We start from the raw sequence: 26,298 nt of genomic DNA, 5'->3' as shown, positions 1-26,298 counted from the left end.
TGTAATCGTACCAAATAACAGAAGTGAACCGCAGAAGTGAAGTATAATAAACTTTTATCAAAGTGCAATCCAGTTTTCATGATGGTCATTCATGCGTGTATGTCCTTGGTGACGAGCGGGACTGAGTCAGGGCAAACATAATAATGTCTGCTTGTATCCACCAAAAAACGACTTCTGCAGACATTACACACTCTCAGAAATAAAGGTAGATGAGCTGTCACTGGGGTGGTACCTTTTCAGAAGGTACATGTTTGTACTTAAAGGGTACATATCGGTACCTCAAAAGTATATATTAGTACCTAAAATTTTAAGAGGAACACTTTTGTACTTTTAGGGTGCTAATTTGTACCCTTGAGGTATTAATATGGACCTTTTAGGTACAAAGCTGTACCTTTTAATAAGGTACCACCAAAGTGACAGCTTGCGTACCTTTATTCCTGAGAGTGCATGATGTTCTGAACATTATGTATCTTAAAACATTTTTGCGGCTGATAGATGCAAGTGGCTTTCTGTATTTAGGTTTTGGTAACAAAAGCAAAAGATTGAGTAAAAGCAGAATGACCATCTCCATTTTGCAGTTTGCTTGTGCGGTTGTCACCTAGCAACAGCTGTACACAAAACAGCAGCTTAATGACGCAATTGTACCAGGGTTCAGAAGAAAAAAAGACGGTGCAAACACAAATCAGCCGATAAGGTGGCAGGGGGGTGACAATCGAACTTGAGTTTGGTCCAGGCAATTGAACCGAGTGTGAAAGCACCCTAAGACAATTCAACTAATCGAAGCGTCACATCAAGATAAAACAACCAGTTTCTTTAGACCAGTTTCTTTAGATCCACCCACTCCCATGAATTACCTACTCTTTCTCTCAGAATGCTTATATATTTGTATATTTTTCACTTAACTTGAAATAGATTGTATTTTTTGTCTTTTCCAGTGCTTCATGGTACTGTAATTCTTTCCCTTATTGAAGGACAGTCATTATTTTGTCTGAGATGTTGATTTAAAATGAAAATTTGTAATGTTGTGATTCACCTTGTAGCCTTGTGATTACTTTCCTTTCACACCATGCCTTTATTTTCAGTTGCTTCATTAAGGGTCAGACAATCATTAATATAATTTGATTTAAACGTTCTATTATGTTGCAATTCTAAATGAAGTTACGGGCAACCAGATTTAATTGGCTTAATAGCCAATACAACTTCTGCTTGCGTTCATCACTTGGCGATTGTTAATTTTAGACCCCGCTGACAACAGATACTTTAGCGCCAATTAAACGAATAAGCCTGATTGATCCCATGTGTTTTGGCGTTTCATTAGAAGCGTTCATCATATTTCAGCAGTTCAAACAGTTGTTGTGATGCATGGCGGCCCAAACTCAACAAGTTAGTTAGCAGCTTTTGTGAGCAGGTGTTCAGCACTCTGTAACCCACATCCCGCCTTGGGGACCACTCGCCAGATCACTTAATTACATTCCCCACACCTCTTCTGTTTGCTCATTTAGACGACCACAAGCGCCAGGAATGACAGGTGGCTCCACTTTGGCATCTCGGTATTTAGGTGAAATTTGCGAGAGAGGTGGAAGGTCTGCCGTTTAGCAAACAGTTAATAAGTTTGGGGGAGTCATGGAAAGCTGCAGTACCTGTGTATAATATATGGTCAAAAATCTGCATTTTACAAGTACAAAAAAAGATGGTGTGTAAGATACACAAGCAACAGCAGACCAACTAAACTGAAGACTTTGTGTGTTGATGCACTATTTATTTATTTATTTATTTATTTATTTAACATGGACATCACAATTACACTGGACAACCAAATGTATTTGTTTAAGTGTTTTAGCAAACTTGCTAATTCTCAACACCTGTCCACAAGAGGCTTGAAAACATTGACAAAATAGAAATATAATGAATAAATATACATAACATTATAATACTTTACATAAAATTACTGAAGGCAAAAGCAAAGGCGACGTGTTAATACACAAAAGGCAAAATTATGAAATAAATGAGAAACAGGCATGTTAAATCAAACAATGAGTAACCATAGAAAAATGTACTAGCTGGAACCATAAAAAAATCAGTGTTTCTTATTCGATATTATTTTTTCTTTTAATTTATTTTTATGTTTAACATAATTAACAATAAATAAGACAAAAAGAATGCAGTAAAAATATTGACGTATTATTTTAACATATAAATGTCTCTATATTTTTAATTATTTATATATAATATAATATAATATAATATAATATAATATAATATAATATAATATAATATAATATAATATAATATAATATAATATAATATAATATATGAGCAATATCACACGAGTAGTAGTGTGATATGGCTGTATATTGGCACTGGTGGGAGCCCTATAGCACTGCTAGTGTGATAATGCGTTTATACAACAGTTCGACGGCATAATTGTTTATATAAAAAAATAAATCAAACACAGAAAGTCTAAAAACCCTCTTGAATGAGAAACTACTTTCTTCCGCCATTCATTCACATCTCCAGCTGACGTCAGAACAGCAGGAACCATTACAAGAACCTGCTACTTTTTGCTTACTTTAGTTAGTTTATTGATTTGCTGTCACTCTATGTTGGTGGAGTAATTTAGAAGGGTGAGGAGGCTGTACTATTTTTGACATTAGCCAATCAGATTCAAGAACCAGACAAAACTGTTGTATATAGGCTAATATAATATAATATAATATAATATAATATAATATAATATAATATAATATAATATAATATAATATAATATAATATAATATAATATAACAGAACATAATATAAATTCTTCTGACTTAATGAATAAACTTTTTAACAGCTTTTTATGACTTACACTGCACTATTCATTAACTACAGCTTAACTTCATGTAGTCCATTGCTGTGCTGTTGCACTTCAACTGTGAGGCGGCTCACATTACCACCTCTCGTTTTACCCTGGCAAATCGGTCAACGCAGTTGCCCAGGTTCACTCTCTAGAGCTGTTTCAGCGCAGATAGCTTGGCAGTTTAAAGCATGTCAGGCATCCATCCTGTCCCGCGGTGCTTTCTGACCAAGCTGACGCAGCCCCACACTGGCTCCATTTCACATCCTCACTTCTATACAGCCGCCTTGATTCGATGCCATGTCCAATCGTGGTGAAATATTAGCACCCAAGTGTGCAGAGAGGGCAAGAAGTTGGTAAAGTTTGCTCTGAAATCTATTTATAGAATGCATCTTAAATCCAAACCAATTGTCTTAGTGAGACTCTGTGACTAGAGAATGTATTATTATTATGAGCGACTCTTATTTTGGCAGAAGACTGTCAACAAATGCGTTACCTTTTGTAAAAGCTTGTACATTATCTGGCTGTGCTTGAATAACACAATTTAACCCAGAATATTTATTTTTTTGTTTTTGTGCGTAATGTTTCTTATATGTTAGCTCATTGCTTTATGATTTCAGTGTATATTGCTCATTGCTTTATGAGACTCAGTGTATATTGTGTGGCGTTAGAATTTATACAAGACTGTCAAGTCATGGCAATGCAAATACAATTTAAATGATTAAAAATTATTAAAATAGATAAAAACAGATTGAAATGTGTTAATACAGGTGAAAAAAAGAATTAAAGAAAAGAAAGACATAATAATGCGATTTGTTAAATTTAGCACAGTGGTCATTTGGTAAAGGCACAGCTAAACAGATGTGTTTTAAGTCTTGATTTTAAATGTATCTAATGTTGGAGGACATCTGATCATTTCTGGTAGCTGGTTCCAGCAGCGGGGGGTGCAGTAGCTGAAGGCAAATTCACCCTGCTTTGACTGAACCCCTGGAATGTCTAATTTACTTGATTCTAATGATTTGAGTGACCTGTTAGGTTTGTATTCAGTGAGCATATCTGCAAGTCATGTTTAATTTTTAGCTTTAAATCATTTGCATATTAAGAAAGCCATACTTGTGTACCCATAATGATACCTGCTTTGAAAACACTTATTAATAAAGCCTTTTTTAATATTATTTTTTAAATCAGTGGTTCAGAGGATATATAAATATATATATATATATATATATATATATATATATATATATATATATATATATATATATATATATATATATATATATATATATATATATATATATATATATATATAAAACTGTCAAGGACACATGATTTCATTAAACAATGCTTTATTTTGTCATATCTGCTTTGAAAACTTTCACAATTTCAAATGTTCTTAATGGGTTGAGATCTTATAAATCCATAAATCAAGGGATAAATCACTGAACAAACATTCACAGTTTTTACATAATTTCAGACCAGTAGACATTAGACATTAGACTTTTTTATTATTTAAAATAATACTAGTAGGTAAAAGTCTTGTACTGTCATATTTTAGCCTGGTTCTGTACCTGGGCTGCGTTCGAAACCGCCTATTCAGTACTCTGATAGAAAAGTATGTTCTATAAAGTATGAATGTGAGCAGTATGAAAGGAACTCGGACATACTACATCCACCATGTTGTCATGATCACGTAAACTACCCGCATGATTTCCATCTCTTCTCTCTCAAGGCATTATGCACACTTCTTAATCTCACCTGAAGTAGTTGGTCATCCAAGTACATCTCGCACTTGGATGTTTTTCGGATTGTATGAATTCGGACATACTACTCGGCTCGCATACTGTTTCTAGCATACTATATAATATTGAAGTATGCAATTTCGGACATAGCTCTGGGGCCTCATGTACGAAGACTTGTGTTGAATTCATACTAAAACATTGCGTACGGACAAAGCTGTAAATGTGTGTAAGCAGAAAAAAAATCCAGACATATGAAACTGCATACGCCAAATCCCACGCATATTCTCTTTGTACATCCGAGTTAACCTGAAACTGAGTGTACGTGCACGAGCGCAAAACCCCTCCCTGCCCCCTACCCCTAATAAATACGGGAATGACTCCACTTTGGCAAAACCAAACAAAAAAGCAATGTCAAAAGCAAGCAAAAAGAGAAACTTCACAGAATGTGAAAACTGTTATTTGCAAGTTTGTCCTCCAGAATTAATAACAAAAGAAAAAAAATAGAGTGGGAGAGTTTAGCTGACACGGTTAAAGCAGTTGGGTCTGAACATCGCACTGTGAGTGAATAAAAAAAAAAATGGTTGATGGTAAAAGTGTAAATTTTGAAATGTCTATTAAGGCTAAGTGCAATACCACACCTTGTTGGAATGAGCTAGTTGAGTGATTCCCGTCCATCACTGTTTGATTGACAGAGACAACATAACTAAAGAGAGCAGCAAACAGCAGTGTGATTGGCGTAGCTCGTGAAGTGCATGGTAACATGTTTTGACATGAGCTATCATGAGCTCGGTTCGTACCTAGCGTATGATGAATTCTTTTTTCCCCCCTACTACATATCAGATTTTGCCTACTTTTCATCGCGAAAAAGACAAGTAGGAAACATTTATAGTTCTGTGTATTATGGAAGACTCAGATTCATAGAACTGAACTGGATTTGAGAGATGTTATATCCAAATCATATGCATTATAAGTTTGTAGAAGTTATACATTAAAAATACCCTTAAATATAAATTTTAGTACTGCTTCAGTGAACCTGAACAAGCTGCCTTTATAGCACTGTGAGTGCAGTCGATCGCTCCGATTTTATTGGGAAAACCGTCGATCACTGCAAATTGAGCTTTAATGTTTGGCTGGTCAACTGCATGGTATGAAAACCTTATATACCTGCTGGACATGCGGATGATCCCGTCCCATACAGCTGCCATTGCACAGCTCAAAGATACTTTGTAGTGTGCAATTTAACACAATTACTTGTAGGAGTCGCCAATGTAAGTAAAACAAACACAAACAAGACAAACAATGCACGTACGCCTGACATGAAGTTGGCGTGGACCAAAGCATATTCTCATGTTAATTTCATCGTCAGTAAATCCAAAAGTGAGCATGAAATCTGACGTACGCAAAGTTTTTGTGCGTTCGCAGCGTTGATACATGAGGCCCTTAGTGTTTTGAATGTTATGAAACAGTGAATCATTTTACGAAGTAATTGGTTCACTTGATTCTTCTTCCATCATATACTACACTGGTACATCTTCCTCATCCCAGACTGTCAGAGACTGTATCCGAAAGTATCACCTATACACTCATTCATTATTTTCTATATTAGTCAAGTAATGTAGTACACATAAAAAAAGAGAATGAAAACTAGTGAGTGAATTCGAGCACTGATGGCACTGGAAGAGATTGCATTTTGTTTATTCATTCATTCCTTTTCTTTTTGGCTTAGTCTCTTTATTAATCTGGGGACCTTCTAGCTGTGAGGCGACAGCACTACCACTGCTCCACCGCGTCGCTGGTGTTTTGTTTACTGGTTGATAAAAATAAATGATGTTGACATTGTTTGTGATTACATTTATGTGATTACAAGTGTGTGTCATTTGTATTTTGGCTTCTGTCAAGTATTCAAAAGTTAGTTTAACTAATAAATAATATATTATGCAGAAACGTACATCAATATGATGGCATTGTGGATGCCATATTGTTGCTATCTTAAATGCCAACAGTGTTCTCCAGACATTGAGGGTCCATCAGTTATGCACTCATTATTGCAGAGCATTGTGGGATTTATTGAGTGCAAATCAGAACACCCTCTGTGGATTAGGACATCACTTCAAATGGCTGCCGCCTCAAATGCTGTAGTGCAGTTTTGAAGGGTATGATGTGCGATTTTTGGATACAGCCAGCAGAAATTTGTGTTTAGTTTTTTCTCAACTTAGAGAATTGTTAGTACACTAATGGTATTCTGTTTGAAATAGTCATGTATTTCTGTGTTATTACTACATTTGAACATCTGTCATCAGTATTTGTTTATCTTTATTATCATTTTGTATAAGCTTTACAGTTTAAATGGTTTAGTCCATGTAGGAGGGGCTTTAATTTGTAATAGTTGCTCAGAGCAGTATGTTCTCTGGTAGTGTTAGTTACTTGTAGCTTGGAGGCCAGTGATGTCAAAAGTACTGACTTCAGTACCATTTGATAACTGAAATAAAAATAACAATAGAAATTATGTGCGTTGGCCTCATGTGCTGATGTAATATGTGAATGGCTCCAATGATCACTGCTTCAAAACACTGCTTCACTGAGTCAATCAACTGAGATCTTACACATAAACTGGTCCCCATGTAGACGTAGCCTTCAAAGTGTTCATCTGTTTCTGTAAGCATTTGTTGAAGAAAGTCAAGCAATTATCATTGGTGCCAATCACAGGATCTGATGAGGATGTGAACAAAATAACCAATAAGTGGTGTTTAATAACCTGCTCAACAGCACTCAAATGTTAGCAAGAAATGGATGTTTTCTGATCTTGATATTGTCATTTCATTGCTGATTGATAGGGGGGCTTTTAGCAATTCTGGGCCATACGAAAGTATATTTAATGTTGGACTCCCTGCTGTTACTGTTAAGACTAATAAATCTAATTAATACTAATAGATCTCTGGAGACCCCCAAAGTGGATGGGCCCTTAGAATCACCCTCTTACCCATGCTTAGCATTGGTTGTTTATTATCATGCAGATAATGTACTTTTTAGGTACTTAGGTACTTCCACATCACTAATCTACCCAACACCTAAACCCAACTACTACCTTAATAAACATTAATAAGCAGCAAATTAGGAGTTCATTAAGCTAAAAGTCTTAGTTAATGTTTTTAATAGCGAGAATTGTACCTTAAAATAAATTGTGTCCAGTTTATCTTCTTCTTCTCAGACTTTCACTGTTAATATCCATTTCACACCTAGGCTTTAGCACTCGCATCATTTTTTTACACCTCTGTCTATTGCTTCATCCTTTACATCAGCGTAAGAGGTTTGAATGCGAAATGGCAGTCCTGAATATGACGTTTGTCACTGAGGAAGCACATTGCAAATGAGCATTCAAAGCACATCAGAACAGATGGCAACTTATTAAAGACCGGGAGACTTTAATCTCATATGAGGCAGCGCGCAGGGCAAATATGAAATGTGAGAGGCTTCTTTAGCATCCATTTTGCCTCGCACATTCAGAGCGGTGTGCCCTCCTGCTGCGTCGCGCAACATTTCACTCACTTTCATTCTTATTTTTCTCATGTAACATCTCTGAATCTTCAGCTCATGGTTTGTGTGTTTCTCTTCATTTGGCAGCTGGGACCACGTATATTTTTGGGAGAGGAGGAGCGCTCATTACATACACCTGGGCCCCCAACGATCGGCCGAGCACCCGGGCGGACCGTTTGGCCGTGGGCTTCAGTACCCAGCAGAGCGATGCCATTCTGGTGCAGGTGGAGAGCAGCCAGGGCCTGGGAGATTACCTTCAGTTGCACATTGTGAGTATTACAGTTCACTGTAAAGCTCTAATGGGATTCTTAATGTGGTTATTTACTGTCCTGCAGTCCTCTACAGTCATTATTTTAATGCACAGACTACACTTTTGTCTTTTTGGCCCAGTGTTCATCAGTTTACACCAGTTTAGTTGTAATCAGCCATCTTTCAGAATTTAAAGGGCCACGAAACCCCCCTGTTTCAGCAGGGTGTTTTCACACCTCTAGTTTGAAAAAAGGCAGGAAAGTGGGTGTGTCCAGCTCTGTTTAGGTGGGAGTGTCAGAGGAGGGAAAGAGGGAAGGTGCATAAAAATTTGCATAAAAATGGGAGTTTCGATTTGGGCACAAGCTGATTTTCACAGAGGCAAAACAAACACACAGACGCAGGGAAGAAAGACAGTGACTGTGTTTACATGGACATCAGTAATCGAATTATTTGCCAATGTTTCCAAGTCTTTCCCATTAATTAATGCTGCAGACTCAGAGACGTCACAAAGTACTCCCAGGTACAGACACCCAGTCTACATGCTGGAATACATGCAAGGATCTAATCGATGCAGCTTAAAAAATTATTTTCAAACGGGAAGAACGAATTTGCTCAAAATAACGCAAAAACAACAAATTTTCACTTTTTAGTGAAATATATGTGTCCTAATAGTGTTTTTAGCAGCGTGGAACACATATATGACTGTCAATAGCTTAAAAAAAAATTATTTTGGGGGGGCGCTAGAACTGGTGACTGATTTTAGTGCCTCTTGTTCCTTTCATTAAGACTATTTATTCACTTATTTATTATTACTTTGCATTACTGCCTACGTTACACACTTAAGGCAGTAATATACTTTTAATAGTAAAAATAATGCCGTTTTGCTATTTTTAAAAATATTTTTAAATACAGAAGCTAAATGTGTCACTTAGTTACATTTTAAGGCATTAGTAAAAAAGGAGAGTCTATCTACCTACCTCAAAAAAGAAGAAAGGGATTCACAGTTATTGCAATGAAAATTGGTTTCATTTTGGCATGCATAACAGGCAACTCAATAGGCTATATAACGTTTATTAATATTTTAAAGGTAAAAATAAAGGTTTAAGTTAGGCATTCATAAGTTTTTTTTTTTTTTTTTTTTTGTGAAATTGTCTTTTGAAAACGTTACGATAAACTGTTAGGCTAATACCTGTCCTTTTATTTAATAATTTAGCCTATTTTAATAAGATGTTGCATTTTTTTTTCCGGGCCATACACTTACAAGTCAAAATAAAATCAATATGCTATCTGTATTTTAGACATTAAAATAGGCCTAAAGTATTTTTCTGGTGTTTAATTTTACATGAGCAAATAGCAGTATAGCCTAAATTACATATTTTTTAAAGATTATCATTTAGCCTACCTGTAGTTCAGTGGTTGATCCGCGACAAATCCACTTACACACTGAAATAAACCATAATAAACTTTAATTTATAACACTGTAAACTTGACTTTGCAGGCCAATCATCTTTAAACTCAAAAGGCAATTTTTTTCTAATCTAATCTAATAGATTAGAAAGAACTTCTAATAGATTTTGTAATTTCTAATAAATCTAATTAAGTGCAGTTGCGTCTTTGCCATAAAATTAATTTAATGGTAAATTTCTTTTGCGTTTTCTCCCTTTAATGCTCAAAAGAGAGTTGTATTTAAAGAATTAGTTAACCAAAACATTAAATGAATTAGGCTGTTCACCTTCATGTCACCCACTAGTCATGTTTCCTCCTGTGTGAGTTTAGAGTGCGCCTCCACCCTGCCTGCACACTCTGACTTGATGCAGGGACCAGATCTTAATTATAAAATATCACAATTTGTGTTCTGAAGGTTGTAATGACGAAGTGTTAGTAATTAATGACAAAAAAATGTTTCAGTTTTGGGTGAAGTAATCCTTTATGAAAATGTGGTTGGGGGGGTTATCGCAGCTTCTTTCTTATGCCCCCTGTAGCACCGGGCCTGCTACTAAGAAATCTTTAAGCAAACCATGTAGTGTTATGAGTAGTACAAATATAATAAATAATTAAGATATCAAATTTAATACAGATAAATTTCTTTTTATTGTTTATTTACATAAAATAATAACATCATTAATAATAGTTTAATAATTAAGCAAAATAGGAGGATAATAGTAGTAGTAGTAGTAGTAGTAGTAGAAGTAGTAAAAACTGCTAGGAAGATCTTAAGCATTGAATAGTGTTATAAATAGTAAAAATGGGATTAAAATAAAGTCATTTTATTGTTTTCATTAAAGCAACAATGATAAAAAAAATAATATCAAATAATAATAATAATAATAAAAAGAGTAATAAATCATAGAGATCAATTGAATATTTTGACATCCTAAATGTTGAAATGTGTTTCTGGCATGTCATATTAACCATAATTTTTAATGGGCTTTCAGGGTCTCAGCTGTTTGCATCGTCTGACTTGATATGATCTATTTTTAAAGCCCCACTAAGAGCAGCAAAATTAAACTGTGTAATCAGAGTAATCAACAGCCAAAACCACAATACAACAAGCTTATGCAAATACCTTATTAATGGTATTGCTTATTTAGCGAGGCATTATTTATAGCTGCATTAATTTTACTGTATTTGTTTAGCCTCAGAGTAATAATAATCAGAGCTCTACAAAACATCCTGTATTTTAATTACTGTAATTGTACTGTTAGTTGTACCAGGATGTGAATGCTTTTTACAAGCCAGAATTTCATAATTGCAGTTATTCTGACATGCCGTGAAAGAATCAACGGGCTACTGTGATAAAACTGTAGTATATATTTTGTCTCTAGGCTTTTTATGTCTGTGTGTGTGAGCAATGCTACTGACGTAGGCTGTGCCATTTCCATTGGCTCCGTTTGGAAGTGCTGACAGGGAAACTGATGCAAATTGACTTGGATAAAAATCTTAAGTTGAATCATTTCAGCGAATGCTTCAGGGGCTCCAGGCACATGAAGCTGTATTCATGGATCAAATGATGAATAGAAGCTACATCCTCGCATTCAATTCTTTTTGATAAGATTCAGGCACATCCTCTTCCCCCACTCGTGCTGACTGGGAGAAAAATACCCCCCGAAAAAAGGTTGGAATCATTAATTGCTGAACAGTTTAGGAAAGCAAAAACATCAAGCTCTTTCATATTAATTTATCCTATTAAAACAACATAGGGCTGAGATAGTATGACGGTAGATCAAGCTTGTAAATGCCTCGTTGACCCCTTGGCTTATTACTGCAATTATATTTCAGGGAGGTTTTTTTTTTTTTTTAAGATGCATTTTAATAAGGTTCCTCCGAATGAATAATTAATTCAGCGTGAACTGTCGACTTTCGCACTGTGAGCCTCCATGGCAGCGCAGCCATAAACAGGCTGAGAGCAGCTGCTCTGCCAGACACAGACTGGGGCTTGTTTTCAGAAACTTCCTTCTCTTGTCACAGACACAAAGCACAAGAGCCTCCCATTCTGTGGGCTGAAGGATAGATCTGTGGAGATTTTTTTACATCCTTTCTGATGGCATTTTCTGTGTGTTGGTATCTGTCTGAATGGTGATTCCCAACATGGAGGACACGTGTAACCCTCTGAGAACTGACTGTGCTGCACCTGTGTATCTAAATGCAGGGCATATGGCCCTGTTTGCACTTGGCATTAAAGATGCTTTGCTGTCAATCCAATCGCAAGTGGATGACTTGATTAAAGTATTAGTTCACCCAAAAAAGAAAATTAGCCCACAATTTACTCACCCTCTCTTAGTGTATATGACTTTTTTTCTGTCAGAAAAACACAGTCTTAGTAGTTTGAAATGTTATCCATGCTATAAAATAATGTTGAATAGATAGCACAACTTCTATCTGTGGTACAACTGTGGTATCTGTGGTAAAACCCATATGCTGGCAGGGGGTTAACTCCTGATCAGTGTGTTTTTGTAACACATTTATGGCCCATTTCCACTGATTGGTACAGTATGGTACGGGTTGGTACAGGTCACCTTTATCAGGCTTGTATTTCCACTGCTAAAAGGATACCAATGGTACTCTTTTGGTGGGCATGGTGTACGACAGAAAGTTTCAGTCAACGTCATTCTCACTCAAGAAAATGTCTACAATAAAGCTGTACGGGTCATTTACATATCATGTGAGAAGCACTTCTCACAAAACAGATGCTTTATACACATAAATACTTGTGTATAAATGTTCATTATTAATGTTTCTATAAATAGGATTTCACTGCAGATCAATGATGCGAAATAGCCTACTGTAATGTCTGCGATAACATAAAATACTTAAACAAATGCATATGAACACATACAGACCCTTACAGTCTCCGATATGGTACCACACATGTAACCTCTGTTAGACAGTAATTCGGTCACTCCTAGTTCATAATAGATTAAAAGTGATGATAATAGTTAAAGATGGCAGTTTGTTTCTGTTTGCTGAAAAAATCATTTGCTCCTTGGTTTTTTTTCTGGCTTCTCTATTGTTTCATCGCACTTTAGTCTTGCGTTTGTTCATTTCTGACAGAATCAGATGTCAGAAGCATTTCAATGATCACACTCATGTTATTATCATCAGCTCAAAAAGTTTTTTATTTCAAATATAGATGCATACTCAAGCACAAGCGGGAAAGCGAAACCGCTTACACTTTAAACAGCCTTGTAAAAATCTACAGGGCACAGAGTAGAATCTGCTCTTTTTCTTGGCTTTGTGGCTGTTCATCAAGACGATGACAAGCTCTGTTTGAGCACGGGTCGACCATGGCTCGCTATTATATGTATATATCATTACAGTGTAATGTCTCAGCTGTGTATTTATAACATGACGGTTTCTTTATTTTCATTCTGGCTTGTTCACAAGCAACTGATGCATTTCTGTAAACCAATAACGTTTAGCTGCGTGTCTAGCTCTGTCTTTTGTTACTATTTTGCTGGGCTAAGTACCCTTTGCAAAGGGTACCCAAAAAGTGGTACAGTGCGGTTCGCTTTTAGGGACCTTTTGACAGTGGAAACGCCCATAAAAGTGTACTGAACCAAACCGAACTGAACTGCACCATACCGTACCACTCAGTGGAAACGGGCCATTAATCTCAATTATAATATAATCTCTCTATTATATATAATCTTTAATGTACATAGTCTATAATCTAAAATCACAGATCTCTGATGGTGGCTGGATGCATGTTATGTGCCACTGACATATCTGGCACACGATCTAGACTCTATCATAGGGCAAGCTCTAGGAATAGATGTGTCTTGTGGAAAACACCTACCACACAGTATGTTTACCACAAATGACAACGACAACAAGAAAACTAGTTGGCTTGCCAATATTGAAATTATTGTATAACGTTATACATTATATTACTCTGATAATGCCACATACATGTGTCTATGCATCTTATATCATGCGTCATATGTCGTATATATCAGTCGCTTATAATGCATTTGATTGCCGCCAAAAATTAGTAATTGGAGGTTACAGTATAGTTTAAAATTTAGAATTTTACATGACATGCGTCCACCCATGGTGGCATATGGGTTAGTTTGATGATGGATTTTTTCAAAACAAAAGCCACCATCCAACACTATTATACTGTATATGAAAGAGCCAGGATAACATTTAAAACTACTCATACAGTGTTTGTCTGACAGTGAAATACAGCACGGATGGCTTGAGGGTGAGTAAATTAAGGGGTAATTATATTTGTGGATAAACTATTAATTTAAGTACAGATTAAATAAGGGGAGGAAGGGTACTGAAGTCTAAAATTACTTATTTGGGATGTAGTCTAAATTGGAGTGGGGTCTAAAATCAGAATCGGTTTTATTGCCAAGTGTGCTTTACTCACACAATGAATTTGTTTTGGCTAGAGAAGCTTCCAGTGTACATAAATTGACAAGTGTCAACATGAAAATAAAAATGAGAAAATACGACATTAAACAGAGATGCAATTAGACAAAAGAGCTCTGGATGTTGAACTGTATCTACAGATTTGCTTTTAATATACAACTTATAAGATGCTGTGTACAAGTGTGCATGAGAAAGTGTTGCACATGTTTATTGAACAGAAGGGGGATATTTAACTGTTGATGAGGTAGATGGCCTGAGGAAAGAAACTTTTCCTGTAACAGTTCAAACAGGAAGTTTACTAGGTGTGAGGGGTCCAGAGTGATTTTGCAAGCTCTTTTACTCACTTTGGAAAAGTACAGAAGTGTGGGAAGGATAGTGCCAGTAATTCGACTATTGGCTGTATTCTACTTCAGGAGCATGAAATGACTCAAACTTCCATTGTCTAGCTCTTTCAGAGTTTTGAATACTTTCCAGGTATGAACACTCATATGGTTGAATCTGTTTGAACAGACACTAAAGACCTTTACCTACTGATTGACCATGTGATTGTTATAGATTTAGGTGACTTTTTCTTCAGTAGAACATTTAAAGAGGATTTATTGCCTTCATTTTGGTCATTGGTGATTCATAATGTTCAAGTCAACAGCTAACATTGTGCATTGTGAGCATTGAAAACAAAGGGTTAAAGACAAGTAAAACCAGAGAAAATAGAAGCAGTCAGTCAATGCAAAAAAAAAAAAAACTGAACACCATTTACAAAAATATGATCTCAGTCCTGAGCCCTCACAACAATTCCAAGCAGAAGATTCTGTATTCAAAACATCAGAACCAAACAAACAAATACGATTGTACTTTTATATAGGTCACAGACTTCATAAGCACATTCACCATTTTGACTCTTTTGGGACTCTAAGGGTCCTCTTAATGATGCAATGCAGTGCCAGTCAAGAAGCAAATGTTTTCGGTTTGACACAGTTGCAAACACATTTTTGGCCTTTTGTGCACCCATGGGAGTGCTGGTCTGAAAACAAAGTGTGTTCAGGTTTATTGTTATCTGGTTGCTATTTTGAGGCAACTCAAATAGAACAAATAAAACCTGGTCTAAGGTCATTGTAGAAAATACTGTATACTGTATAGACAGATACAGAATCAGTGTTAATTTGGTTAACATAATTTTTGTGACAAACTAAATAAAAATTAATTGATAATGAGGACAACTATAATAAAAATATACTGATATTTTCATTGACTAATAAAAACGAGACGAGGTTGTGAGGAATGTATTTTGGTAAATATCCAATCAGAATAACATTTTTGTCTTCAATGGAAAAGCTATATCCTATAATTTAATGAGATATTTAAAATTGTATTTAATTTAAGTTAGAATAGTTTATATAAATAATTGTATGCCATATTTTAATTAAATCACACTTAAATTAAACCAAATACATTTTAGTCATCTAAATCTAAAGTAGATTTGGTCAACCAAAATCTTCTAAAATTTGGTCAACTAAAACTAGACTAAAACTAAAGTAATTCAGACTAAGATTGAATTTTAGTCGAAAAACTAAGACTAAAACTAAACCAAAATTTGCTGTCAAAATTTACTCTGTACAGAATGCATGTGTACTTGAGTGTTTATTTCACACACAGGGATGTGCAGCAGTTCTCAAAATGCAAATATTAAAAATCAAAGCCCCATACAGTCGATGGTCTACTCATGCATTTTAACCTTTAGCACAAGCAGATCTATGTCCCCAATGGGCAAATGTTATACTTGCAACTAATGCCATGTGATGCAATTTGAATCTGCCATGTCGCAAGAACAACTGGCTTTTAAAGGAAATAGGAGATGAGATTGATTGGTGTATAGAATGTAATGGCCAAAAAACACCTATTACTCATTAAAGAGATCGTTGACCCAAAATCGTGTCAAAATTTACTTATGCTTTTCTTGTATCTGCAACCATTGACTTCAATATTTGTTTTTCCTTTGATAGAGGCTTTGCTGATTTCTTCAAATATCTTCTTTAGTTTCTCAACAAAATTTAAAAAAAAAAAAAACTCAGAAAAGTTTGGAATCACTTAAAGCACAGTAAATAGTGAGTAAATATAAATATCTGGGTGAACTAACGCTTACAGAGAACAGGTACAACCCTTTTAGAATCTTTTAGCAAAACTTAGCCAATGGCCACTCACCACTGAATTTGCTATTACCAAGGACCACAGTTTCAGCTAAAAATCATCTTTGGTAAACTATCCCTTTAAAATAAAAAATAAAAATACAGTTTAAGCTCTAAACAATATCTGCATATCTGAGCCTTACAGATAGACCTTTTTCATATTCTACACTGGAAAAACGATGCCTGCAAAATTTAAACAAATGCTAAATTTAAACAAACAAATGGGTCACACTTTATTTTGATGGTCCATTTGTTGAATTTAAGTTACATTGTAACTAATTCTCATTAGAATATAAGTAGACTGTTAGGTTGGGGTTAGGGTTAAGGTAAGTTGACATGTACTTGCAAAGTTTCTTATAGTCAGTTAAATGTGTTAAAGGAGCAGTATCAACAGATATTAAGCAGACTACTAATACTCAAATGGACCATCAAAATAAAGTGTTACCAACAAATTAAATTCAGTAATGTTTAACTTAAGTTGAGTTTAAATTCAGGCCAGATAAATTGAGTAAATCCAAAGGAATCATCTTTCAATCATTTTTTTATTTTATTTTAGTGTGGACAAAGACTGTTACCAAACATTGTATCAGAAGCCTCTGTCCTCAGTTTTCTGGTCCAAGCTGTGGCATCAGCCTTGATTACAGCACTCCGTGATTTGGCTTGTGTCATAAATAATATTTGGTTGTATATAAAAATGAGTCTGTAAACTTTATGATAGACATAAACGGCGAGTTATGAAGGAAAGGCGTGGCAAATAGCATGTGAGGTTTCATGCTGCTCTCAAGACAACTCAGCTTACGCCTCAGAATTTGTCCTTCATGTAGCAGGATTTACTTGAGCTTGTAAATTACAACCAAGGACAGTTAATCCAATTGGTCGTGAGCATGACAGATGTATGGAATGACTGACTACGGTGGGCGTAGCGGAGCCCGACGGCCCTTCAGCAGGTGACTTAAGGGTTTTCCCTCTCCTTTTCTCCCACCACTCATCCCTCTCTTGCTCTGACGTCGCTGCTTGGGTTTGCAGCATCATTTATTCACCCACAGAGTCTGAGGTTAGGTGATAGCTGAGCAGAAACAGCCCTGACTGATGAATGAGACAGAGCCAGGGGTTGTTACGGCTTGTAATGAATAGCAGGCTCATTTTGTATTCCGGGTGGGTGGGTATCGATCTGAACCAAGGTTCTGGCCTCCTCCATTTTGCTGGCATCCTGCGTTGCAGGAGTCTCAGGGTTCACTTGCCCACCTGTCAGGGGCACAGAGTGATGGATTAATAGAGCTTCATGGTCTTGGTGGCCATGTTAACCGAACACCCAAAGGACCCCTAGAGAGAGGGCTTAAAATGAAGTGTAGGTGCCACCCAGACGGTGACCCATTGGTCCTGGTATCAGCACGGTTGGGTAGGTGAACTTGTGCCACTGGTGCCCTCTGCCAGCTGGCCCAGACATCAAAAAGAGAATGCAGACAGGATGGCAGATGCTTCAGTGGCCATTTGCTGTTGTACTTACCAATGTGTTTCTGTTTGTTTACACTGGTACATGATTACAATACAGAAACAGTAAGTCTTGGCCGAAGGTAATTACAGCTGAGCTCTGATATTCAGATTAACAGCATGAGTTGTTGTGTATGGTATTGTTTTTGTTCAAGATTTCAGGTTTTTTAACATAATATGGCCAATTGTTGTGGGAATGTTTTGCACTGTCAACAAAAATGGGTTCTAAAACTAACACACAGCAGAATAAACTGATAAGCATTAAGCAGTGGAGTTTCATCTACTGAATAAATCACTGTGTACACGATGCCTGAGCAAATGATTCTTTTATAACTCCTATAACTAGTACTTTTTGGTGCATTAGCCATAACTGAGAATGATTTCATTTGTAGGAACTAATTTTGAAGGAACTAAATTAGTTCTTGTTTTAGAGTAAGGTTTTAACCAAAGTCAATAGAAACTACCATTGAAATATGTGTTCACTGATTGGGTGATTAAATTATATATAAATCACCAACACAGTGCTGTTACAAAGGTTAGAAGACAGACACACAGAAAGCTAATACAAGTTATTTTCTTATACTTGATAATATTCTTTATTCCTTGATAATGTTCTTTTTATCATATATGTCCAACATTTCATTTTGGTTAATACAAACCTCAAAAACAAAAAGACATTTCAATCATAGGGGCCCTGATCTAGTTCATCATCTAGTAGAGATCTTTTGTTGAAAATGAATGAATTAGTGGGTTTAAATTAATTGTTTAAATTAATGATTCAGTGTCAAATCATTTAAACATTCATTCTTTATACAATATACTGTTACTTGTTTCTATTCTGAATGAATCAGTGTGTTTGACAAATCCCTTAAAAGAATGATTTAATGACCCATTTAAACAAGTTTGTATACTTTCCTACAACACTGCCTGACAAATGTCTTGTAGCCTATCCAAGTTTTAGAAACAAACAATAATAACTTGACTTCTAGTTGATCGTTTGGAATCAGAAGTGGCTTTTAGGAAAGACAAAGTCACTAGATATTGCATATCTGACCAAAATAAAATATGATCATGCCTTGATCTTTAATTATTTAATTAGGACAGTAAGGTCTGACTTTGCTAAGACAAAAGTATTATCAATGAACAGAAATAATGTACAGTGTAGAATATAAAGTCATGGTGCAGTCAATGGAAAAATATTTAATATTGTGTGTGACTCCCATAAGCTTGGAGGACTGCATCCATACATCTCTGCAGTGACTCAAATCACTTATTAATGAAGTCATCTGAAATGGCAAGGAAAGCGTTCGTGCAGGACTCCCAGATTTCTTCAAGATTCTTTGAATTCATCTTCAATGCGTGGCTCCTTCATCTTTTCACTGACATGCTTGATAATGTTCATGCCTGATGACTGGGCTGGCCAATCCTGGAGCACCTTGACCTTCTTTGCTTTCAGGAACGATGATGTGAAGGATAAAGTATGAGATGGAGTGCTAAATGATCAACTAGAAGTCTAGTTATGATTTGTTGCTCTTACAACTGGGATCAACAACAAAACTTTTATCATGTAGTGTGTGTGGTAAGCAAAATAGTGTGTGAAACGTGTAGTATTTTTTAAATTATTCGGATAGTACGCAAATTTGTTTGCCACTCCAAAATGAATGAGTGGGTTTCAAAGAATTTTTTGAATTAATGATTCGGCGTTACACTCATAAGCTTTTTTTTTTGTATGAAATCACTAAAATGAATGATTCAGTGGCTCAGTCAGAAACACATCAACTTGTTGCCACCTACTGGCATAACAATAAAAGAGTGACTAAAAATTTCCTACCAGCCATACCTAAATTGAATATCGGTCTAAAATTAACACTAGCAAGCAAAGTGAAAAAAACAATGCTGTTGAACTGTTATATCAGCAATCTCAAAACAACACTCAACCCAGAATTGGCTGTTGTGTAACAGGACAAGCTTAGTGAGATGTTTCAGACAATTCGATTTGCATCATTTAAAGCTACAAAAGATCTCTGGCAATGTAAAAAAGAAGAAGTTGGAGCGCCTCCCACTATAATTAGCTGCTCCTGCCATGTGTTTGACTAATAGGCAGATTAAATTGGCCTTTGTCAATCACAGCCCACTGTAAGCCTCCTTCATTAAGCAACTTTTAGAAAGCACCCTGTGGCAAAGGCCAAGTCTATGGAAGGAAATCAGGAGTGGAGCACAAAAGAACAGTTTAACTCTGTTATTAAAATATTCACACTGACTCATATTTTCCTGGCAAATGTTATATTCGGTGCTTGAGGGGATATGAGTTATTCAGTTGATTTATGTTTGAATTTGATATTGCCAGCCATCACTGCAAATTAAAAAACACACAGAAACATTTTATTAAATGTAAGTGTCTTCTATTTAAAAATCAACTTCAGTTTTCTGTACAACTGAGTTAGAAACAGGTGATTGTCACATGGTGAAGATGGGCTACTTTGATATAATATAATATAATATAATATAATATAATATAATATAATATAATATAATATAATATAATATAATATAATATAATATAATATAATATAATATAAAAAATATAAAAAATATAATATAATATAATATAATATAATATAATATAATAAATATAGTGTAATATAATATAAAATAATATAATATAATATAATATAATATAATATAATATAATATAATATAATATAATATAATATAATATAATATAATATAATATTCATTCATTTTCCTTCGGCTTAATCCCTTTATTCATAAATTGCCACAGCGGAATGAACCACCAACTTATCCAAGATATGTTTTATACATCGGATGACCTTCCAGCTGCAACCCAGTACTTGAAAACATCCATACACTCTCATTCACACTCATACACTAATGCCAATTTAGATTATTCAGTTCACCTAAAGTGCATGTTTTTGAACTTTGGGGAAAACACTATAGACATTAAAATAACATTATAGTAAGGTCTTTAAAGCAATTTTATCTTGATAGACTGAAACAAATATTTAGACTCTCATCATACTTAGGCATCTTAGCATGTCATGTGATTTATTTAGCTGACCAGCTCTCATAATCCATGGTAAAAGTCACATTGCACAGTATGGAGCGAATGAATTTATAGTGACGAGCATACTCAACTCAGTGTAGGACAATATATATGCAACAGCCATAAATTAAATGAGCTGATTAACAATATATATTAGCGATATTGAGTATGATGATCTTATATCCTGAAGCAGTGGCGCAGTAGGTAGTGCTGTCGCCTCACAGCAAGAAGGTCGCTGGTTAGATCCTCGGCTCAGCTGGCGTTTCTGTGTAGTTTGCATGTTCTCCCTGCGATCACGTGGTTTTCCTCCGGGTGCTCCGACATGCGGTACAGGTGAATTGGGTAGGCTAAATTGTCCATAGTGTATGAGTGTGTATGTGAATGAGAGTGCAGATGTTTCCCAGAGATGGGTTGCGGCTGGAAGGGCATCCGCTGCGTAAAAACTTGCTGGATAAGTTCGCGGTTCATTCCGTTGTGGCGACCCCAGATTAATAAAGGGACTAAGCTGACAAGAAAATGAATGAAGGAATGATCTTATATCATTCGCGAATAGCTGGATTCAATGCATTCAGTGGCAAATCTGAACAAATCACTGAATCATTGATTAAATGACTCGTTGAGTAATACAATCACTAGTTGCCACCTGCTGACATTTTCAGAGTGTCATTTTGTCCATCACCTCTGTGATCAGAATGTTATGTTTGAATTAAATCCCATCAAATTTTACAGCTTTAATTGTTATTTAAATGCATTTATTATCTAATTCACTTATATCATAAAACACACGCCAACACAAGGAGAACATGGAAACTCCACACAGAAATGCCAACTAAGCCAGTCGGGACTCAGCGACTTACTTGCTGTAAAGCAACAGTGCTAACCACTGAGCCACCATGTCGCCCCTATATATAATAGAAAGAATAGAATAGAATAGAATAGAAATAGAAAAATAAATAGAAAAAAAAAAATATATATATATATATATATATATATATATATATATATATATATATATATATATATATATATATATATATCATATATGTATAAAGACTCCATTACGTGTCAATATTTTATAATACATTTAAACAAATGTCTTGTATCAGAATGTATATCTGAATAGTAACATAAATGTACAGTGCCTTTCATTAACTCTATCAGTTAGAAGCATAGCTGAATATATTCTAACAATTTATTTTATACCCACCACAGTATTAAAATGTTAAATGTTTAGTTTACAATCCTGAGAAGTTTCAAACACATAGAAGCATTTGTGGTCTTACACTGAGGGGTCTGTGGGGTTCTCTAAGTCAGGAAACTGTTGGGAAACACTGCCCTGTGGTACAGTATTTTTCATGAGCCCGTTTCGGCTCTAGACTCCATCAGGGCAACATCCATCTCTCATTTGACTGGTCGAGGTGCACTTTGGCTATGAACAGATGCCAGGGGCGCCAGCACACCTCAGGGAAATCATTCTTTTTACTGCTGTGTATCCCCTAGACAGATGTGCCGTGATTAAAAAAAGCAGGCAAAATCTGTCAAAAGGCAGTGTGTGGCGGAATAATTAAAGGTGCGTTTGTTGTGAAAAGAGTTATTCAGCAAAAAATTTTCATCGTCTTACTCTCTTAATTATAGCCATGTACACATTGCAAAGTTTGCATTTTAATGCAGGGGTGATTAACGCTCTGTGTATATGAATCAAAGTGCCTTTCTGAGAAAGTCATATTCATGTACTAGCATTTAAATAACATATTTCAGTCCTGCAATAAAATCTGTCACTAAGTGTCCCATAAATGCTGTTTCCTATATGCTTAAGTATCATTAAAACTATATTTCAGGCTGGACCTGCCAATGTAAGTTTGTAATGGTATTCAGGTAATGTCAGAAAGATCCATGCAAAAGTTAAATGCACAGGAAATCCACTATTGTTTAAAATGCCATCTTGTTGGCTGATTAAATGAAGCGTCTGTCTTTACAATAAATTTACTAAAACATGATTTTGTGTACTTTAACTATCCAAATTGCATCTACAAAATACTATGATGTTGCACAATTATAACAGAATATTTGACAATAACATTTACAGAATATTTATAAATTGCATAGGACATGTCAGTTTTTCTCGTATTACATGCATTTTTATTGTTAGTATGTGAACAGCTTGTAATGAAACCTTTTCCAACTTCCTAGGTTATCTTTGAAAGACTACAAAGGATTTTTCTGTGAGGAAAAAATGCAATTTACTAGAGGATAGTTTTGCAATAGTTAGGATCAAGCAAGCAGCATTTCTTATTCATTTAATCTCCACAAATAGTCAAGGAAAAAATTCTAATTACATTTGAAGTTTTCTAGTTTAAGCATTCCTTTGTTAGTTTATTTATTCATTATTTTTTTAAATGTTCATTATTTAGAAATAATCTATCAAATTATTTATGCAGACCCCTCAATCTCACTAAATTTCTGGTGATAAAACCGATGAAAGTAAAAGATCACCATACATTCTTTTTTTTTTTTTAATATTGGGATTTTATTTACATTTTTGCATTTTTTTTTTTGCCTTTTTGCCCACTTGGAAGAGCAAGTAATAATGGTTAAAGGCATCTGACAAATTCAAACAATAACAAACAAAAGTCAAACTGTTCAAAACAATAACAAACAACAATCAAACTATTCACAGTTTTATACTATTTTAATAAAAAATCTGGATTTACTGAATTGCTATGTATGGCTTTAAGTAAAATGTTAGTATTCTAAAAAGGTCTGATAAGTCCTCTACTAAAATTTCTTCTGTCAATATGTGGATAAATCAGATTGCCATTTTCTAACCCTTGGAAAAACTGACTTATGACTTGCGTCAGAAATCTGATGATTTCTGGCATATCTGGAGTCCCATATGGGAGTTTTTGGAAAATGTATCTTGAAAGACTCTTTTATTTGATTTTTATTTGAATTTATTTATGTTTTGTTAATTTTACCCTTCACAAAAGACTTGAATTACTAGATGATGAACGATTGAATAATAGATGGCTATATTATCGTATATGATGACATGAGACACCTATACCACTGTTCTCTCATTGTAAATCTTTAAAAATATATATATATATAAATAAATAAATAAAAGGGCTGATAACATTTCTTCCAAAAAACTATTGTCATGGGGAGCATTTTTTTTATTTATTTATTTTTTTTGGAAATTGCCAATATGTCAATTTGCTGTGATTCAAAGCTGATCAACTTATTCAAGTAAGTTAATGTAACATTAAAAAAAAATAAAATAAAAATGTTGTCCTGACTTTTTGTCATATCATTTTTTTGTGCAGTGTACATGTCTAAATATGACTATTGGATTAATAGTTTACTGTTATGTGTTTGAGTAAATATTTTGTTATGTTCTACAAACCATTGATAAAATTTAAAATTCCAAATTGGAAATTAAACTCTTGTAATTTAAAGCATAAAATGAAAAGTGACCAAAATCAATAATATTCCATTTTTTTCTATCTTTATATTTATTTTTAGACAACAAACACAATTTAATGATTTAGTAACTTTTATCATATATTTTTTAGTGAATGTTTCAAATCTTTTCCCTAAAATAAATCACAAAATAAATGTCACGAGGCATGAATTTCACCTTATTTTAGAAATGACCCATCTGCAGTGTGTTGCAGTTCGTGACCTGTAACATATTGGCTGTGCTAACAAAGCAAGCTTTAGTAGGATTACTGCGTCAAAACAATCCTTATTGATGAGAAAAGATCTCTGGATTGTCCACAAGGAGTTAGCAAGCATATATGGTGGCATGGTATATAGCATTTTAAAATGGATTCTTTGAGGCATTTGCAGAGGTGTTTGTGCGATGTTGAGTGACATGAGTCTTTCTGACCTCCATTGAATCAGAATCACCAAATGAAGGCTGCAATTGCTCATAATCAAGCATGAAGAAGATAATAACTTTGTGAAGCAGCTCCATCATGGTGTTTCTAATAGCTCCGTGTCCCATTAGAAGAAGGTTCATATAGCAGAGATGCCAATTGAGTAATTGATATTTTCAGTAATACTTTAGGTTGGGGATCAATTCTCACTATTAAAGTCTGTGTGAAATAAAAAATGTTCTTGTTCATTTTGCTAGTGCACATTGTTACTCTTTAAGTGAAAAAACTGTCCGCGCAAGTCAATCCTATGGTTCCCTGAGAGAGCTTAACGTGCTGCAATTTAAGAAAACATGTACAATTACAAAAAACGCAAGCAAATTAAGAAAAGATCTTCATCAGTTTGACAGCACACGTGCTGCAAATCCTCATAACCCCACACATTTTTTAAAAATGCGCTCCATTTTCAGACAACACAAACAATAATTAAAACACGCTGCATTTTCTCACAACGCAAACTTATTAAAATTATCTCACAACAATATGCAAATGGTTCAAGGAGACCCTAAAACATGACAAACACGGCTTTTTAGGTTATAATAAATACTAAAGACACAGGAACTGGGATATTAAAATAAACTAACAAAAACACCTTTCAAAGATAACCTACTGTACTACTTCACTGAGCAATAGTCAGGCATAGCGGTGTCCGTCATGTTTTTTGGTCCCCTTGAAACTTTTCTGTTGTGTTTCGTTCTTTATGTGTTGTGAGAAAATGCAGAGCGTTTCAATAATTTGTTTGCATTTTGGGAAAATGCAGCAAATTTTTTTAAGTGTGTATGCATTGTGTAAATTTGCAGCACGTGTGCTGTCAAACGGATAAAGATCTTTTCCTAATTTTCTGGTGTTTTTTTTTTCTAATTGCACCTTTTTTCTTACATTGCAACACATTATGCTCTCTCGGCCACTGTAAAATCTACTGAAAATTCAAAATCTGACCATTTGCTACCCTGTAACATTAGTTTTAGCAAGAAACTGCATGTCAAATGTAAGTTGAGGTTTTGTGCAGTTTCAACTGTTTCAACGCTGAATCACATATTTCTAATTAGCCTGTGTTGATAAAGACATTTTTGCCAAAGCATCTGCTTTCTTACAGTTTTAAAGTGATAAAAAATTTTATATTTTACAGTATTAAGCCCCAATAATTTAGAAAAAATCGTAAACGCTAAATGCTAAAAGCTAATGGTCCAGCTTTGATGAGACGTGGACAATAATTGAATGTCGGTGCAATGAGAGGGATCTCTTTTCTGAACAAACTGCATATGTTGGGGAAAATATTTGTTTTGGGTTTTATCCAACACTATCTCATAACTTTTTGATTTTCATTTCTTACATTTTAGTATAATTTGCTCATCCACCAAAAAGTGTTGGGGCTAGGGTTTTGTGG

The 26,298-nt window shown here is 34.9% G+C and overlaps 1 protein-coding gene across 51 annotated transcripts in view; it reads left to right on the top strand.

The window, feature by feature from the left end:
• nrxn2a (neurexin 2a) overlaps window positions 1-26,298 on the top strand; it is a 708,141-nt gene that overhangs the window by 607,645 nt on the left and 74,198 nt on the right. For all 51 annotated transcript variants that reach the window (XM_073934759.1, XM_073934753.1, XM_073934748.1 and 48 more), the window contains 1 exon segment: window positions 8,200-8,381. In XM_073934759.1, the coding sequence (XP_073790860.1) occupies window positions 8,200-8,381 (182 nt within the window).

Source organism: Danio rerio, chromosome 21 (assembly GCF_049306965.1).
Source record: "Danio rerio strain Tuebingen ecotype United States chromosome 21, GRCz12tu, whole genome shotgun sequence".
Taxonomy (NCBI): Eukaryota; Metazoa; Chordata; class Actinopteri; order Cypriniformes; family Danionidae; genus Danio; species Danio rerio.
The sequence above is the reverse complement of the archived record's forward strand: the minus strand, read 5'-3'. Positions and strand labels throughout refer to the sequence as shown.